The following is an 18,859-nucleotide window of genomic DNA, read 5'->3' as shown; positions in this document are numbered from 1 at the left end:
AGGATTTTCTCATCAATTCCATGTCAGAAAATAATAAACTGCTACATACCTCTTTGCAGATTAATCTGCCTGCTGTCCCCTGATCTGAAGTTTACCTCACTCCTCAGATGGCCGAGAAACAGCAATATGATCTTAACTACTCCGGCTAAAATCATAGAAAAACTCAGGTAGATTCTTCTTCAAATTCTACCAGAGAAGGAATAACACACTCCGGTGCTATTATAAAATAACAAACTTTTGATTGAAGATATAAAAACTAAATATATCACCATAGTCCTCTCACACATCCTATCTAGTCGTTGGGTGCAAGAGAATGACTGGAGGTGACGTAGAGGGGAGGAGCTATATAGCAACTCTGCTGGGTGAATCCTCTTGCACTTCCTGTAGGGGAGCAGTTAATATCCCACAAGTAATGATGACCCGTGGACTGATCACACTTAACAGAAGAAAACCTCCTGTCCTAAAATATCTTTATTTTTGGGATGTTGATTTAGTCATCAATTTATTTAATAACTGGCCTGTTAAAAAAGAACTTTCCCTTTAAACAGCTTACTTGCAAACTAGCTACATTATTGTGTTTATTATCTTGCAAGAGGGTTTCAGATGTAAGAGCTATTAATTAAGATTCCAAAATGTTTTCCATGCAAGGTGTAATTTTTCTTTATCTAGAACTAAATCTTTCTTCTTCCTTTTTCTACCCTTACTTTTTTGAGTTTCCTAAACTATGTGTGGTCTCCTGTCTGAAAGAGTCTAGAACTCTTCCATTTAGATCCTCCTGTTCTTCTCAACTCATTTATTTATTTTGCTCCTCCTCACTTACCTGTTAATACTTTAAGTAGATGGGTGAAATGGATTATGTCTTAAGCTGGTGTGGAAGACAATTAGAGGAACTTCCTTTTCCAAAGCTTTTTCTAAATCTGCTTCATTACAAGAAATTCGTAACGCAGCAGAATATTTTCCCACCCAAAAAATATGCATATATTATATTTGTTCCCCCCCCAATGAATTATACGTTATCGTTTGTATTTATTAAATTGTGCATCTTTTTCAGCACCAGATCTTTCCAGTTCAGGACTGCAGTAGCTCTCAAACCTTGTTACCTTCTGTCTTTAAGAGGACATTGTTTCTTTGTAATCAAAATTCCAGTATGCCCCAACTTTTTCTAAAATTTTTGACCATTTTGTTCTGTATTTTTGCATGTTTTTCTGAATATTGTTTCTTTTTTGTTCCAACCTTTTTCTTCTTGTTAGCAGCAAAGATCAAAGAGGATTAGTTATATTGTCAGGGATTACTTATACTTCTGGTCCTTGCCTGATTGGTTGTATATTCCTTTCATTACCTGTATCTGTATTCTCATTGGTTTACATTTTTTTTTATCTGTGTACTGTATTCAAAGTCTTTATTTGCTTTTAAATGCTGTCTGTTCAGTAAAAGAAAAGTGAATGCAAAATATTCATCTCTAGATTATACTGTCACTAAGTTAGGATAATAGCCATTGCTGCTTGACAGTTTGCTGCTTTAGTAAATGATAGTATGGTGACAAACATACACTCTGTGGACTGGAGTGTGTCATAAGTAGTATTCCCTCTAAGGCCAGATTTTGTGAGCAGCCCAGCAGTGAAACAGTTAATAAAATAAAATACACACACCTTGCTGTCTGCATTGTGTAGTGTTTGTTAACTGCAGGGTGTAGTTCACTAATTAACTGTTTCACTGCTGGGCCACTCACAAAATCTGGCCTTAGGGGGAACATTGGTCATAAGGAATTTGGAAACCTGTTATTGGAGACCGGAATAGTGAATATAGCTGCAAACAGGGCTGAAATAGACAGCTGGATGATACATTCCAATTTTTGAGTCAGTATTTGTACCACAGACCGGAGAGATGGTTGTCTCTTATTGAAATGTAATTTACAATTCTGTGCAGAAATGAAATATTTTAACCATTGGTATCTTTTTTTCTATCCAAGGTCTTTGGATATGGTCTGCAGATTTATTCCTAAATAGAAAAAACAAATATGTCCTCATATTCATTGTCAGAAAAAACACAACAGTAAGATGCTGCAATTCAGTTTCACAGATATGGATTATTATTTTGTATTGAGGTTAAAGAAATACAAAGATTAAATGAGCACTGATTAAGCAAAATATAATTTGCTATCAACAAATTAAATAACATCTGATAGTATTGCACAGATATGATTTAATAGTTGTCACATTAAATCACAGATGAGTAACTTCTCTCTGCACTGCAGAGTCTGCACTCTTCAAGTAAGACCAAAGGAAACCGCAACCTGTAGGATTAGCTTGTGCCCATCATACTAGTCCGCACCTGAGAAAGTCTGGATAACTCTGAAACCTAATAGACACTATATCAGGATGTCCGGGAATCATCTGCTATCTTTTCTGTTGTAGAGTACAATTTCCTGAGGCTGGAGTCTAAAAGAAAATCCACGGACCTAGAGAAAATAATAAAAACACCATATTGCATTATTATATAGTTACGGATCTAGATTTGTATTGTTAGGGAACGCAATTGAAGTATGTATGTATGTATACGTACGTGTGTGTATGTATGTATATATGTATGTGTATATATTTATGACTACATGACTAAGGGTCAGATGGACTCGAAATGTTGCTGTTTTCCGTCTTCATGTCACTGTAAATAAAGACCACAACTTGATGAATTGGTGATGCTGACTTCTCCTTCTTGGATTTTGCTCTATGTATGTATGAGAGGTGTGCAGGACCCTCTGACGTACGGGCATCCCATACAGACAAAGTCTTGATAAATTTGCTAAACATTTCTACACCTGTACACACACAAAAATAAATAATATGTATCTGTGTGTATATTCATTTTTCCAAATAAACCAATTTGTTAAAAAAAAAAAAAAAAATCTCAGCTATACAGTATTATTTTCTGTCAACCATGCTTTAGATAGACCATTAAGTTTCATGATTCAGATCAAGCATGCAATTTAAAAAAAATTTCCAATGTACTTCCATTATCAATATGTGCACATTATTTTTATATGCACGCTTTCTGAGGCAGCAGCTCCTACTGAGCATTGGCAAAAGTGCACAGAATATACATTTTGTGATTGAATGGTGGCTGTCACACGATAAAGAAGGGACAATTGTATTAACTTTGAAAAATGACAGAAAATATTCTAGTGCTCATTTCAAATTCAAAGTGATATTGCACTATCCTTTTATTGTGTATGTCAATTATTCAGCTCTACTGTATTTAATGGTCCTTTAAAAATAAGGGTTACGTTAATGTCCATAAAGCAGTGGGTGCAGCTGTATTATTAATTTAGGCTACCTTTTCCACTGAGGCCAATTAGTAATGGTTCTAAATAGTGTGTCTGCACTTCCATGTTTAACATGAATTGGAAAGCACACAATATTCAGAAGTTGTTTTACTACATGTAATTAAGCTATGTATATTAATATCCCTTTAAAGGGACAGTCAACACCAGCATTTTTGTTGTTTTAAAAGAAAGATAGTCCCTTAAAGGGACATAAAACCCAACATTTAAACAACTTTCTAATTTACTTCTATTATCTAATTTGTTTCATTCTCTTGGTATGCTTTGTTGAAGGAGCAGCAATGCACTAATGGTTTCTAACTGAACACATGTGGTGAGCCAATGACAATCAGTATATATACTGAGCCACCAATCAGCAGCTAGATCCTAGGTTCTCTGCTGCTCCTGAACTTGCCTAGATAAACCTTTCAGCAGAGGATAACAAGAGAAGGAAGCAAATTAAATACAAGAAGTAAATTGGAAAGTTGTTTAAAATTGTATTCTCTATCTAAATCATGAAAGAAAAATTTTTGGTTTCATGTCCCTTTGATTACCCATTCCTTAGTTTTGCATAACCAACACAGTAATAATACATGTTTTACATCTGTAATTACCTTGTATCTAAGCCTCTGCAGACTGCCCCCTTATTTCAGTTCTTTTGAAATACTTGCATTTTAGAAAATCGGTGCTCACTCCACAGTAAATTTACGTGCATCAGCTCAATGTTATCTATATGAAACACATCAACTAACACCCTCTAGTGGTGAAAAACTGTCAAAATGCATTTAGATTAGAGGCGGCCTTCAAGGTCTAAGAAATTAGCATATGAACCTCCTAGGTTTAGCTTTCAACTACGAATTCCAAGAGAACAAAACAAAATTGGTGATAAAAGTAAATTGGAAAAGGAAATTTATGCTTACCTGATAAATATATTTCTTTTACGATATGACGAGTCCACGGATTTCATCCTTACTTATGGGATATTGCCTCCTGGTCAGCAGGAGGAGGCAAAGAGCACCACAGCAGAGCTGTATAAATAGCTCCTCCCTTCCCTCCCACTCCAGTCATTCGACAGAAGTTAGGAGGAGAAAGGAAAAGCCAAGGTGCAGAGGTGACTGAAGTTTAATAAAAAATAAAGACCTGTCTTAGAAAATGACTCGTCATATCGTAAAATAAATAAATTTATCAGGTAAGCATAAATTTCCTTTTCTTTTACAAGATATGACAAGTCCACGGATTACTTATGGGATACAATACCAAAGCTATAGGACACGGATGAAAGGGAGGGACAAGACAGGAACCTAAATGGAAGGCACCACTGCTTGAAGGACTTTTCTCCCAAAAATAGCCTTGGACGAGGCAAAGGTATCAAATTTGTAAAATTTGAAAAAAGTGTGAAGAGACGACCAAGTTGTAGCCTTGCAAATCTGTTCAACAGATGCATCATTTTTAAATGCCCATGAGGAAGCCACAGCCCTAGTGGAATGAGCTGTAATTCGTTCAGGAGGCTGCTGTCCAGCAGTCTCATATGCAAAATGGATGATACTTGGCAGCCAAAAAGAAAGAGAGGTAGCCGTAGCTTTCTGACCCCTATGTTTCCCAGAAAAGACAACAAACAATGAAGATGATTGACGAAATTCCTTAGTCGCCTGCAAGTAGAACTTCAGGGCACGGACTACGTCCAAATTATGTATTATTATGTATTCCTGATTAATATTCTTGTTAGAAACAAACTTAGGAAGAAAACCAGGTTTGGTACGCAACACTACCTTATCGGAATGAAAATTAAGATAAGGAGAATCACATTGTAATGCTGAAAGCTCAGAAACTCTGCGAGCAGAAGAAATAGCAACCAAAAATAAAACTTTCCAAGATAACAACTTAATATCTATGGAATGCATAGGTTCAAACGGAACCCCTTGAAGAACATTAAGAACTAAATTCAAACTCCAAGGAGGAGCAATTGGTCTAAACACAGGCTTGATTCTAGTCAGAGCCTGACAAAAAGATTGAACATCCGGAACATCTGCCAGACGTTTGTGTAGCAAAATAGATAGAGCAGAAATCCGTCCCTTTAAGGTACTTGCTGACAACCCTTTCTCCAATCCTTCTTGGAGAAAAGATAAAATCCTAGGAATCCTAATCTTACTCCATGAGTAACCCTTGGATTCACACCAAAAAAAAAAGAGATATTTACTCCATATCTTATGGTAAATTTTTCTAGTAACAGGCTTACGTGCCTGAATCAAAGTATCAATGACCGAATCAGAGAACCCTCGCTTAGATAAAATCAAGCGTTCAATCTCCAAGCAGTCAGCTGTAGAAAAATTAGATTCGGATGATGGAAGGGTCCCTGAATGAGAAGGTCCTGCCTCAATGGAAGCTTCCACGGTGGCAGAGAGGACATGTCCACCAGATCGGCATACCAAGTCCTGCGAGGCCACGCAGGAGCGATTAGAATCACTGAAGCCCTCTCCTGTTTGATCCGAGCAATCACCCGGGGAAGGAGAGCAAACGGTGGAAACAAATAAGCTAGTTTGAACGACCAAGGCATCTATCAGTTCGGCCTGAGGATCCCTGGACCTGGATCCGTATCTCGGGAGCTTGGCATTCTGACGAGATGCCATGAGATCCAGCTCCGGCCTGCTCCATCTAGAATAAGGGAGGCAAAGACCTCCGGATGGAGTTCCCATTCCCCGGATGAAACGTCTGTCTGCTCAAAAAATCCGCTTCCCAGTCCACTCCTGGGATGTAGATTGCTGACAGATAACAAGAGTGAGCCTCCGCCCACCGAATTATCTTGGATACTTCTGTCATCGCTAAGGAACTCCTTGTTCCTCCCTGATGATTGATGTAAGCCACAGTCGTGATGATGTCCGACTGAAATCGGATGAATTTGGCCGAAGCCAACTGAAGCCAAGCCTGAAGAGCATTGAATGTTGCCCTCAACTCCAGAATATTGATTGGAAGTAGAGACTCCGACCGAGTCCACACACTCTGAGCCTTCAGGGAATTCCAGACTGCACCCCATCCTAGAAGACTGGCGTCCGTTGTCACTATTACCCATGAGGGTCTGCAGAAGCACGTCCCTTGGGACAGATGATCCTGCGACAACCATCAAAGAAGAGAGTCTCTTGTCTCCTGATCTAGATCTATCTGAGGAGACAAATTTGCATAATCTCCATTCCACTGTCTGAGCATGCTCAGTTGTAGAGGCCTGAGATGAAAACGAGCAAACGGAATGATGTCCATTGCCGCCACCATCAATCCAATTACCTCCATGCACTGAGCCACTGATGGCCGAGGATTGGACTGAAGGGATCGGCATGTATTCAGAATCTTTAACTTTCAGACTTCCGTCAAGAAGATTTTCATGGATATAGAGTCTATTAGAGTTCCTAGGAAAGGAACCCTTGTCTGTGGAATTAGTGAACTCTTTTCTAGATTCACCTTCCACCCGTGAGTCCTTAGAAAAGATAGGAGCGTATCGGTATGTGACTTTGTCAGCTGATAAGATGACGCCTGGATCAGAATATCGTCCAGATAAGGCGCCACTGCAATGCCCCGCGGCCTGAGAACCGCCAGCAGAGACCCTAGAACCTTTGTGAAGATCCTGGGTGCCATGGCAAGCCCGAAGGCAAACCTCAGGAACTGGTAATGATCTCTGTGGATAGGAATATGAAGATATGCATCCTTTAAGTCCACGGTAGTCATATATTGACCCTCCTGGATCAATGGAAGAATTGTCCGAATAGTCTCCATCTTGAAGGATGGAACTCTGAGAAACTTGTTTAGACTCTTGAGATCTAAAATGGGTCGGAACATTCCCTCTTTTTTGGGAACCACAAAAAGATTTGAGTAAAACCCCTGCCCCTGTTCCTGTTTTGGAACGGGACAAATTACTCCCATAAAGTGGAGAGGTCTTTTACACAACGTAAGAACGCCTCTCTTTTTATCTGGTCTACAGACATTCGTGAAAGAAGAAACCTTCCCCTTGGGAAGGTATTTTTGAACTCCAACTGATACCCTTGAGACACAATCTCTAGTGTCCAGGGATCCTGAACGTCTCTTATCCATGCCTGGAGAAAAAGAGAAACTCTGCCCCCTACTAGATCCGGTCCCGGATCGGGGGCCGTCCCTTCATGCTGTCTTGGGAGCAGCAGTGGGCTTCTTGGGTTGTTTACCCTTGTTCCAATCCTGGTTGGGTCTCCAGGTGGAATTGGCTTGTGAATTATTCCCTTCCTGCTTAGCGGAAAAGGGAGGGGTGACTCCTTTGAAATTGCGAAAGGAACGAAAATTACTCTGTCGTCCCCTTTGTTTAGATGTCTTATCTCGAGGTAGGAGGTGACCCTTGCCTCCCGTAATGTCAGAAATGATTTCTTTCAAGTCATGCCCGAATAGGGTCTTTCCTTTGAAAGGAATAGCCAAAAGTTTGGATTTAGAGGACACATTCGCAGACCAAGATTTCAACCATAGGGCTCTCCGTGCTAAGATGGAGAATCCCAAACTCTTAGCCGCCAATTTGGTGATCTGAAAGGCAGCATCCGTAATAAAAGAAGTAGCCAGCTTAAGGGCCTTAATTCTATCTTGTATTTCCTCCAAAGAAGTCTCAGATCTAAGAGACTCTTCTAGAGCTTCAAACCAAAAAGCAGCCGCAGTCGTAACTGTTACAATGCAGGCCGCTGGTTGCAATAAAAACCCTTGATGAACATATAGTTTCTTGAGAAGACCCTCCAACTTATTATCCATGGGGTCTTTGAAAGCACAACTGTCTTCGATAGGAATAGTCGTACGCTTCGCAAGAGTAGAGATAGCTCCCTCCACCTTAGGGACCGTCTGTCAAGACTTCCGAATGGTGTCAGCTATAGGGTACATTTTCTTAAAAATAGGGGAAGGAGAGAACGGGATACCCGGTCTTCCCCATTCTCTTGCAACAATTTCCGAAATTCTCTTAGGAACCGTAAAAACATCGGAATAAGAAGGAACCTCTAAGTATTTGTCCATCTTACACAATTTCTCTGGTGGGACCACAATAGAGTCACAGTCGTCCAGAGTCATCAAAACCTCTCGCAGCAACAGATGGAGGTGTTCAAGTTTAAATCTGAGAGACATGACGTCCGAATCGGTCTGGGACAATGCACTTCCTGAGTCAAACAGTTCCCCCTCAGACAGGGTCTCCCTACCCCCAATTCAGAGCCCTGGGAGGGTACATCGGAGATAGCCATCAAATCATCAGAAGTCGCAGGGGCCACATGGGCCTATGTCCTGCTGCGTTTGCCTTGTAACACTGGCAACTTAGATAAAACTTCTGTAAGAGTGGATGACATAACTGCAGCCATATCCTGCAGAGTGAATGAAGTGGACGTAGTTGAAGTACACGGCGTCGCTTGGGCGGGCATTAAAGGTTGTGGCGCTTGGGGATATATTTGAGGCCTACCCTGAGTCTCATCAGTCTGAGAAACATCCTTAGATATACTTGTATTAAAGAAAATTTGTTCTTTAAATTATAAAGCCCTCTCAGTACATGAGGGACAAAAAGTAATAGGGGGTTCCACATTGGCATCTAAACACATAGAACATGTACCATCCACAAGTTCAGACATGACAAACAAAACAGCAATAGCAATATTGGTCGTTTTAATGTGAGTAAAAACAAACAGCTTAAGTAATTTTGTTGAAAAAAACTATGTACTGTGCCTTTAAAAAATAAAACGTATACTTTTTTACTGCACCGCAATAATCTGAAATAACAAGGCAACCACAGGACTATCTTTAAATTGTCCGGTATGCTGTATATACAAGTTATGTAGATTTAAGCACCAGCACCTCACGAGTCCTGATAGACTTTCGAGAGCGGTGCTCCCAAGACTGCTTGAGTAGTTTGTAAACATAAACGGTCTTAGGCCACACCGGAGCTCTGAGAACCTCTTTCAATAGTCAGGATCCGGATAACAAGTGCTCGTCCCAGCGCACGAACAACTAGGCCCCGCCCATCGTGGGCGGACTCGGCCCTGAATAACGATCCTCATAAGAACCGCATGGGAAAAAATGTTGGATCACCGATCGGACCGAAGTCATGCAAATATAAGCCAAATGTGCCCCCACAAATAAAAAAACGCTCTCTTGTTCCCATTAAATTACAAACGTTAAAGCAGAAAACTTAGCTGCCACACACTCCCTGCATCATAGCCCTAATCACATCCAACTGAATAAACATTTATTAGGGGATACCTATGCACACTACTCTTTATCCTGTGCAAATTGATTACCCCTTCCCAGTATAGGGAATCTGTACCAGTCCTCTCTGAGATACTACAGTCTCCCCAGAAGTAAGTGACTGCACATACCTTAATACTGAACACAGTATGAGGCTGTCCCACACAAGGAAGATGTTCTTTTTTCTCACCTCCATCAGCTCTGTGTGGACAAAACAGGGTCTTAGATAACATCTGCTAAGACCATCAGCAGGGCAGCAAACAATATGGGAGCTTGAATTGGAATGACAATCTTCCCAGTCCGTTGTTTAAAGCCAGTAGCTCCAGCCCTGAGCAAAATAGTACACACTGGTACCATTTAAAAATAATAAACACTTGATTGAAAAATCTAAACTAACAACTCCCTTTACCTCTTCCTATCACTAACCCAGGCAAAGAGAATGACTGGAGTGGTAGGGAAGGGAGGAGCTATTTATACAGCTCTGCTGTGGTGATCTTTGCCTCCTCCTGCTGACCAGGAGGCGATATCCCATAAGTAAGGATGAAATCTGTGGACTCGTCATATCTTGTAAAAGAAAGTTGTTTAAAATAACATTCTCTATTTGAATCATGAACGTTTTTTTGGGACTTGGCTGTCCCTTTAAATACAGCACAACAAAAAGGGAAATGAGATGTTAAAGTGAATGTAAATTTTGATGCTAAAGTGCCCGGTTTTTAAAGCCATGATCGAAGAATAACCGATCCATCATTTCTGACGTCAGAAATGGCTTGCGATGACCAGGGGAAGCTGGAGCGGCTGTCAAGTTTAAAAGGTAAGTGAAATGTAAATTTTGATGAATTAAAGTGCCCCTATTTTTAATCGAATTTTTAAAAACCGGGCACTTTAGCATCAAAATTTACATTCACTTTAAGGGAAAGAAATGACCACTAAAATCACCCTGGGGAAATTAGACGTGTTTGGTCTAATTTATACGGGAAATTAGACATGTTTGTTTGGTGTAAATTCACTCACTAAAATTACCTTGGGGAAGATAACCAAACCCGTACAATAATAAAATTTCATCAACTCTTAATAAGTAGTCATAATATACACATTTGAACAAAAGACCATCTTATAAAACCAAAACTAATTTCTTTATTTAATAATCTACTTTAAACAGATTCCCTTTCTACATAACTTTGCAGATCCAAATAAAAGTAGTTGAAGAGAAATTAAAGTCTGTGCATAATGTATTTAAATAGCAAAATATCTATATAAGAAATACATATTTTAAATGCATTTAAAAATGTCAATTTGTTTGGAAAATGTGAATTGTATTGTTGTCTAGGGGCACCCCTTGAATAGCCTATTGAAATTGGTTATCATATTTCCTTGTTGTGGCTAATTAACCCCTTAAGCCACCTGGACATAGCTTCTAAGTCACAGGGTACTTTGCCCCGCATACCCAGAGGTAAGGGAGTATGGTACTGATCGTGCTCCTGTTACCCTATGAAGGTAGATTTCCTGATCATAACAGACAGTGACACGGTCTGTCTCACTGTTTGTAATGATCTCCGTTGTGGCTGGCGGTTGGTGTGGGAAGGAAAGTGGGTTGGTGGCCCAGCGGTGGGAGTGGGAGGAGCCTTATGCTAAAGAAAAGAAATGGAAGGGAGAGGGAGGGATTTGAAGCTGCACTACGAAAAGGGGTGAGGGAGGGTGGTCTTAGTCACAATCAGTCTCTGCCAGTACCTAAGATGGTGGTGATCAGTGGGAGTATAGAGAGCTGTTTGGGAGGGATCAGGTGGGAGGGTAATCTCTACATTACAGGTACAGTTAACCTGACAAGCTACCTTATTAATCCCTTAATATTATACACTAGATTTTTCTTTGCATAAATGTTTTGTAGATGATCTATTTATATAGCCCATACAGGTTTTTTTATCTCCTAACCAAGCCCCAAAGTTTTAGGAGAATACCGACGTATACCTACTCCAGCTTGATTCTGTTTGTGTAAAGAGTCTTTCCATATGCAAAGGAAGGGGGGGCGTGTCTGATTTTCCTCCACTTGCAGTGGGTGTTCCAGCTACCTTTTTAACAGAGCTAAACGGGAAGCTTCTCAGAAAGTTTTTAAACGGTTTTATACAGGATTTTTAGATCAGTATCTGTGCATATTCTTTATAGTAGTGTCTATTACATGCATTTATATGAAAATTGGTGTATACTGTCCCTTTAAGGGCAGATATAAATGAGCTTACACAATGATAAATAGACGTGCATTTGTGTATGTTGTTAGTATCCAAATATGGAAGAAGCTGGCTGTTAGCAGCATTAAGCTATTTGTAGAGCCAAATTTCCTCTTGTGAAAGTGCAACACACCAAGATCTGGATTTGGACAGATCTTAGTGTGTTGCACTGTCACAAGAAGAAATCAGACTCCGAAAATAGCTACGACATACAAATGCACATCTCTAAGTGATCAATTACTGTGTAGAACTCTGGGAGCAGTGAAACCCCCCCACACACACAATTTTCAATGTTAAAAAAAAAATAGAAAAAAGTTACAGGAATAGATTAGAGTTGTTTTTTCTAATGCATTCTTGAACACTTTATGGAGAATTCTCAGTTCAATATCCATTTTAATCTAAAAATTAAAAAAAAAACTTTGTTCAGTTGTAATTTTCGATTGTTACCCACAGGTGGCAGAAACATTCTAAAACCAAAAAAAGGGAATCTAGAAAAATCAGGCTGCACAACATTTTAGAAAGTGAAAGGCTACACTACTATTGAAAGGGGTTTTATATGTTTTGCTAAATGCTCTAAAACACTTTCTCAATTCCAGTCCTCAGGGCACACTAACATGACTGAGTTTTAGGATATCTGGTTATTAACCTGCTCTCGCTTAAGGAAATCCTGAAATTCTGCCCTGTTAGTATGCCCTAAAGAATGGAATTGGGACTGCTCTAGAGCACAGAGGCTTGAACTATTTCATAGGGATGTCTGGTCACTAATATCTGGATTGGCTGTGAGCCACATTACAATAACACTATGCTAATGAAAATACCTCAAACTACAGTCTAATCATATTTTATTTAAAATGACACAATATAAATCTGTTATTATTAATTAATTTAACTGTATCTGCTACTCAAATATCCATTTGGTCTATGATCAGCAATATCTGTAAGCAGATATTCTTGTCAAACCAAATAACTAAATTTCCTGGGGTTGACATGACCCAAAAATGTCAATTTGTGGCTGCATTCTTGACGGAGCAATGAATATAAATAGATCTTGTGGGGATATACCTGGACAACAAGGAAATCTGTTGTTTCAGTTGGATATCTTACCTGTCTATTGGTGTTATGATGAATGGTATAGCAGATAAACCGATGGCTGTTGTTGCCCATTTGCGCACAGGAAGGGGCCAGCGGGTGGCTCTTCCCATCAGGTAGAGGGAAGCTGCGCAGAGGCGGTTTATTGTGAAGCCTGGGATAGCAACTGAAGCCAGAGCTTGCCAGACAAAGGTGTCCACTACAGCCACTGCTATATGGGATGTCCGACCTGGAACCTCCTCATGAGTCTATAACATGATGATGAACAGAAAATTAAACATATAAAGATTAAATTGCGAAAAATTAAAACATCTGCAGATAAAAACAGTTTATGGAATTTGCCATTTTTCTACTTGTAGTTAAATTTAATCAAGACAGATCAACCATAGGTGTGTTAAATGGGCGTTATACTTAAAATATTTCTTTCACGTATATTGATACATTATACCTAACAGAATCCTGTTTTCAGGGAGTGCTAACTGGGCTATATACTAGGTTTAACTTGGAAGACCACCAAAAAATATTGAGATTTATAAATAGGATTTATTTGAATATGCATCTTACAGTAAAGGGTTTATAAATGTCACTTTGATATAATTTTCTATCAAATTGGCATATAGGTGGTTTTGTTTACGTTAAAAGACTGGTATTTAGTAACCTGCGTGCGGAGGTTGTCATAGAGAAGTATCGGCTGCCGGAATTTAAGAGTGCACTAGCAATTGCTCGTGCATAAACCAACTGTACAAGACCAGGGCTTGTCATTCATTCCAGATGAACAAGCCCGGATTGTCGGACATCCACAAACCTCTCAGTTGATTACACAACTTTATAAATGGAGGCCTATATGTGAATAAAGGCCCTCACTGCTTAGGAGGTGTGAAAAGAGAGGCACTTACTTTCATATGTGTTGGGCATGCTCTTGTTTTACTCGTTTATGGAATCATGCTACTTCTCTTTTTACTTTAACCCCTTATGCCAAATGGTACTACGTCATGCAGTACGTGACGTAGTACCTACGTCCAACACTTTGGTGCATGCTGCTGTCACTGCTGTCAGCTTAAACAGCAGAGACTGGAGTTGGGGCAGAGGGCATCTGGCTTCATATAGTAAGGGAACGCTGATCGCGCTCCCTTACTATATACAAGGGACATAAAACCCTCATTTTTTCTTTCATGATTCAGGTAGTGCATGCGATTTTAAACAACGTTCCAATTTATTTCTATTATCTAATTTGTTTTGTTCTTTTTATATCCTTTGTTGAAAAGGATACCTAGGTAGACACATGAGCTACTGATTGGTTGCTGCACATAAATGCCTCATGTTATTGGCTCACCCAATGTGTTAAATAACTCCCAGTAGTGCATGGCTGCTTCTTCAACATAGGATACAAAGAAAATGAAATAAATAAGATGATAGAATTACATTGGAAAGTTGTATTCTCTTTCTTAATCATGAAAAAAATATTTTGAGTTGAATGTCCCTTGAAACCAGATCACTGATACAGACAGTGTAATTGTCTGTATCGGATATGGTGGTGCTGTGGGAGGTTTTGGAGGGAAAGAGGGAGACGTTTGGGTGGTCCATTGCTGGAGTGGAGGGTTGCCTACACTACAGAAAATATTTTATAAAGGGGAGAGGGAGGGGTGCCTAAACTATGGAAAAGGGGATATTAGAGGGGTGGCGATCCCTACAGCGAGATCGCTTGAAGGGGGAGGATCACCACACTACAGAAAAAAAATAGATACAAACCCTTCCCTCCAGACTGCACACTGGGATATTGCCAGTAACATATATGGAGGTGCAGTGAAATAAAAAAAAACTAACAGCATACTGGCTTCCAGTACCTAGAAGATTATGGTAAACAGTGGGCAAGAAGAGAGATATTTGGGAGAAATCAGGGAGATGGTAGGTGGGAGGGTAATCACTGCACTACAATACATTTATTCTTAACAGTTAACTGATTAACCCCTTTATTGCTGGGTATTTCAGAGGTGTGGCCTCTGAATTGCAGTTGCAATTAGCGCCCTACTAATTACCAAAAATCTATCTAAAAGCCATGCCTGTCTGCCATTTGTAAGCAGTGGGGATCCCCCATCTCCCCGTGATTGTTATGTAGCCCCCAAGCCTGGTTCCCCCTTTTTCTGTAGTGTAGAATTCCATCTCTCCCTATCCCTTCAAAATGTATTTTCTGTGTAGGGTCCCGCTCCTCCCTCCCCTCTGCACGATAGGCCGCCGATCCTCCACACCTCCCATCGGCACCAATGGAGATTGTTACAGACAGTGTCACTGTTTGTAACGATCTTGCAATCTGGCTCCGTTACCATATGAAGGCAGATACTGGAAGTCCATAAACAGTCAAGTGACAACCGAGACTGCTTGGGCTTTCAGTATTATGGATTTAGATCTACTTTATGTACCGCATGACATAGATCTAGGTCCATATGGGCAAAAGAGTTAAAGGGACATCAAAATCTCCATTTTTTCATGATTCAGATAGATCATGCATTTTTAGACAACTTTAAAATTTACTTCTATTATCTAAAAGGTTAAAATTTTGGAGGGGGGGTTCTAAACTTAAAAAAAGGCAATTTGCAGTGGCTAATATCTTAGATAATATCTATAAAACACATTTGCAAGAAATTTAAGAGGGTAAAGCAGAAATCGATATAAATCCTAAACTGCACTTGCCTTTGCTGCCTTGCGACCCTTATCTGCTGCATCCGCAGTCACATAGGCTGTGGCCACTCCATAACTAGCCCAGACAACAGCCTTGGGAACCAGTGCTCGAAATGATTCCCCCACCTCATTAGCATAACCTGAAATATAAACATTAAGATTTTAAGAAATATCTTAAATGTGTATACATGGCCTTCAGACATTTTTTATTTTAATTTATAAATAAATACAAGCAAAATTATATATGTAATCTGTAATTAAAGTTAAAAATATCAACTTATTTTTTTCTAGTAGACCTTTACCTTAAAGGGAAAGTCTACTCCAGAATTGTTATTGCTTAAAAAGATAGATAATCCCTTTTTTACCCATTCTCCTGTTTTGCATAACCAACACAGTTGAATTTTTTTTCGAAATAAATGTGTTCTAAGATTCGCTTGGTGAGCTTGTTAAAAAAGCAGAACTTTAAGTTAAAAGGGGCATTAAACTACAAATTTAATTTTCCATAAAATGTTTAATTATACTCTATCTACCCCGAGTAGATAGAGTGCATTCTGTAGAAGGCAGAACCATAATACTCATCAATACAACACAGTGATTTTTTTTTTTAAATGTGTTGTTTATATCTGTCCCTAATTAGCATTGTAAAGGAAGAAGCTTTCAAGAGGTGTGCCCTGGGATTGCAAATAATGCTTTTTTTTTAAATAAAAATGACTTGTTCGAGATCCTCCAAACCAAACTCATCTATTGATTACATGTGATATAAAATAATAATGTAATATTATATGCTAAGAAATCAGTGCAAACGTCTTTTGTTTCTAGTTCACCTCCTGTAACATGATACTGTTTGTGTCTGTGCATGTACTGAAAATAGATAAATGGCAATGGAAATTCTCTAAAGCAAATTAAAAGGCCAGGAGCCCAGGGGAACTGATTAGCAATGACAACTGAACAGGATATTTGTTTATATGTTTATACACAACCTGCCTTACAATTATTTTGGGGTGTGGGTAAAAGTCGGCTCTTGCCGGATTCATGCCTAATTTAGACAAATGTAAGTGTTTTCCACACAAACACATCCAGACACTTCTGGATCCATCAACATTTTTACGCAAAAACATTTGGGTTCTTTCAGAACCAGCACTTTTTTTAAGAAAAAAAGCTGGATCCTACTGGATCCATGCCAAAATTAGACAAATACACACAAATGTAAGTGTTTTCCACACAAACACATCCAGACACTTCTGGATCCATCAACATTTTTACGCAAAAACATTTGGGTTCTTTCAGAACCAGCACTTTTTTTAAGAAAAAAAGCTGGATCCTACTGGATCCATGCCAAAATTAGACAAATACACACAAATGTAAGTGTTTTCCACACAAACACATCCAGACACTTCTGTATCCAACAACATTTTACTCAAAAACATTTTGGTCCTTTCAGAACCAACACTTTTTTTTACATAAAAACAGACGGATCCTGACGGATCCATGCCAAATTTAGACAAATACACACAAATTTAAGTGTTTTCCACACAAACACATCCAGACACTTCTGGATCCATTATTATTTTACTCAAAAACATTTGGGTCCTTTCAGAACCAACATTTTTTTTTACATAAAAACAGCCAGATCCTGTTGGATCCATGCCAAATTTAGACAAATACACACAAATTTTAGTGTTTTCTGCACAAACACATCCAGACACTTCTGGATCCATCAATATTTTACGCAAAAACGTTTGGGTCCTTTTAGAACCAACACTTTTTTCAGAAAAACAGCCGGATCCATGCATAATTTTAACAGATACACAAAAATTATTTTTTTCCCCACACAAACACATCCAGACACTTCTGTATCCAACAATTTTTTACACTTTTTTTTTTCTGTAAAAAACTGTTGGTTCTGAAAAGACCTAGATGTTTTCGTGTAAAAAATTATACAATCCAGAAATGTCTGGAGATGTCTTTGTGTGGACAAAAATGAAATTTGTGTATATCTGTCTAAATAAGACATGGATATGGCAGGATCAGATTATTTTTGTGTAAAAAAAAAATGTGTTTGTTCTGAAAGGACCCAGATGGTTTTGTGTAAAATAGTGATGGATCCAGAAGTATCTGGAGGTATTTGTGTGGAAAACACTTACATTTGTGCATATCTGTCTAAATTAGACATGGATCCGGGAGGATCTGGCTGTTTTTGTTTAAAAAAGTGTTGGTTCTTAAAGGGACCAGATGTTTTTTTTTGTAAAATATTGATGGATCCACAAGTATCTGGATGTATTTGTGTGGAAAATACAGGTGGCCCTCGTTTTACAACGGTTCAATTTACACAGTTTCAGAATAACAACCTTTTTTTTCCAGTCATGTGACTGCTATTGAAAAGCATTGAGAAGCAGTGCATTTATTAAAATAGCCAGTAGGTGGAGCTGTCCGCTTGTGTTGCAGCAATGCCAAGCAAGCTGAAATTAATCATTTTAACCAGACCTGAGCTATCGAGCAGATTTCAAAGGAACAAGATATTCCTGTCTATAAATCAGTCCAGATTGGAATGCATAGAAAGAACTGTTTGCAGAAAAATGCAAGTGAAGTCTGTGTTGTGTGATTATTTTATTAGGTTTATAATGCTATTTAGCAAATGTTTTTGTTAATTTAACTTAGTTTAATTATATATTCAGTGTTGTGTGAATATTTTATTAGGTTTATAATGCTGTTTAGCATTTAAAGTCTTCATTTTAAAGTTTAAAAATAATGTATTAGGTGTTACTTATGACAATTTTGAGAGGGGCCTGGAACCTATCTCCCTCACTTCCCATTGACTTACATTATAAACTGGGTTTCAATTTACAACGGTTTCAATTTACAACCATTCCATCTGGAACCTAACCCCAGCGTAAACTGAGGGCTACCTGTAATTACATTTGTGTATATCTGCCTAAATTAGGCATGGATCCGGCAGGATCCAGCGTTTTTTCTGTAAAAAAAAAAGTGTTGGTTCTGAAAGGACGCCAATATTTTTGTGTAAACTATTATTGGATATAGAAGTGTCTGGATGTGTTTGTAAAGAAAATATTTAAATTTGAGGATAGCTGTCTAAATTAGACATGAACTCAACAGCTTTCAAAGCATTTTACTGTGCATGCTTTCACTGAGTCAGACTGACTGACAGATGAAGCATGGAATATGTAAGACCACATGAGCTTGCCATCAAAGTAAACTGCTATAAGTTCAACAAATGTGCCCCTCCCATGTCTGTCTCTGAACATAATATTATAACATAATAAAAAAAAAAACATCTGATTAGGATAACATTTTTTTTTATACAGAGAAAATAAATTATTAA

The 18,859-nt window shown here is 38.7% G+C and overlaps 1 protein-coding gene across 1 annotated transcript in view; it reads right to left on the bottom strand.

The window, feature by feature from the left end:
* Positions 1-2,066: 2,066 nt before the first annotated feature.
* MTFP1 (mitochondrial fission process 1) overlaps positions 2,067-18,859 on the bottom strand; it is a 17,000-nt gene continuing 207 nt past the window's right edge. The window contains exons 2-4 of the mRNA XM_053702208.1: positions 15,532-15,659; positions 12,859-13,091; positions 2,067-2,458 (exon numbers count right to left, since the gene is read on the bottom strand). Coding sequence (XP_053558183.1) covers positions 2,374-2,458; positions 12,859-13,091; positions 15,532-15,659 — 446 coding nt within the window. The 3' untranslated portion in view covers positions 2,067-2,373. The remainder of the gene's footprint in view (positions 2,459-12,858; positions 13,092-15,531; positions 15,660-18,859) is intronic.

This window comes from Bombina bombina, chromosome 2 (assembly GCF_027579735.1).
Source record: "Bombina bombina isolate aBomBom1 chromosome 2, aBomBom1.pri, whole genome shotgun sequence".
In the NCBI taxonomy this organism is placed as follows: Eukaryota; Metazoa; Chordata; class Amphibia; order Anura; family Bombinatoridae; genus Bombina; species Bombina bombina.
This window is presented reverse-complemented; position numbering and strand designations above follow the sequence as displayed.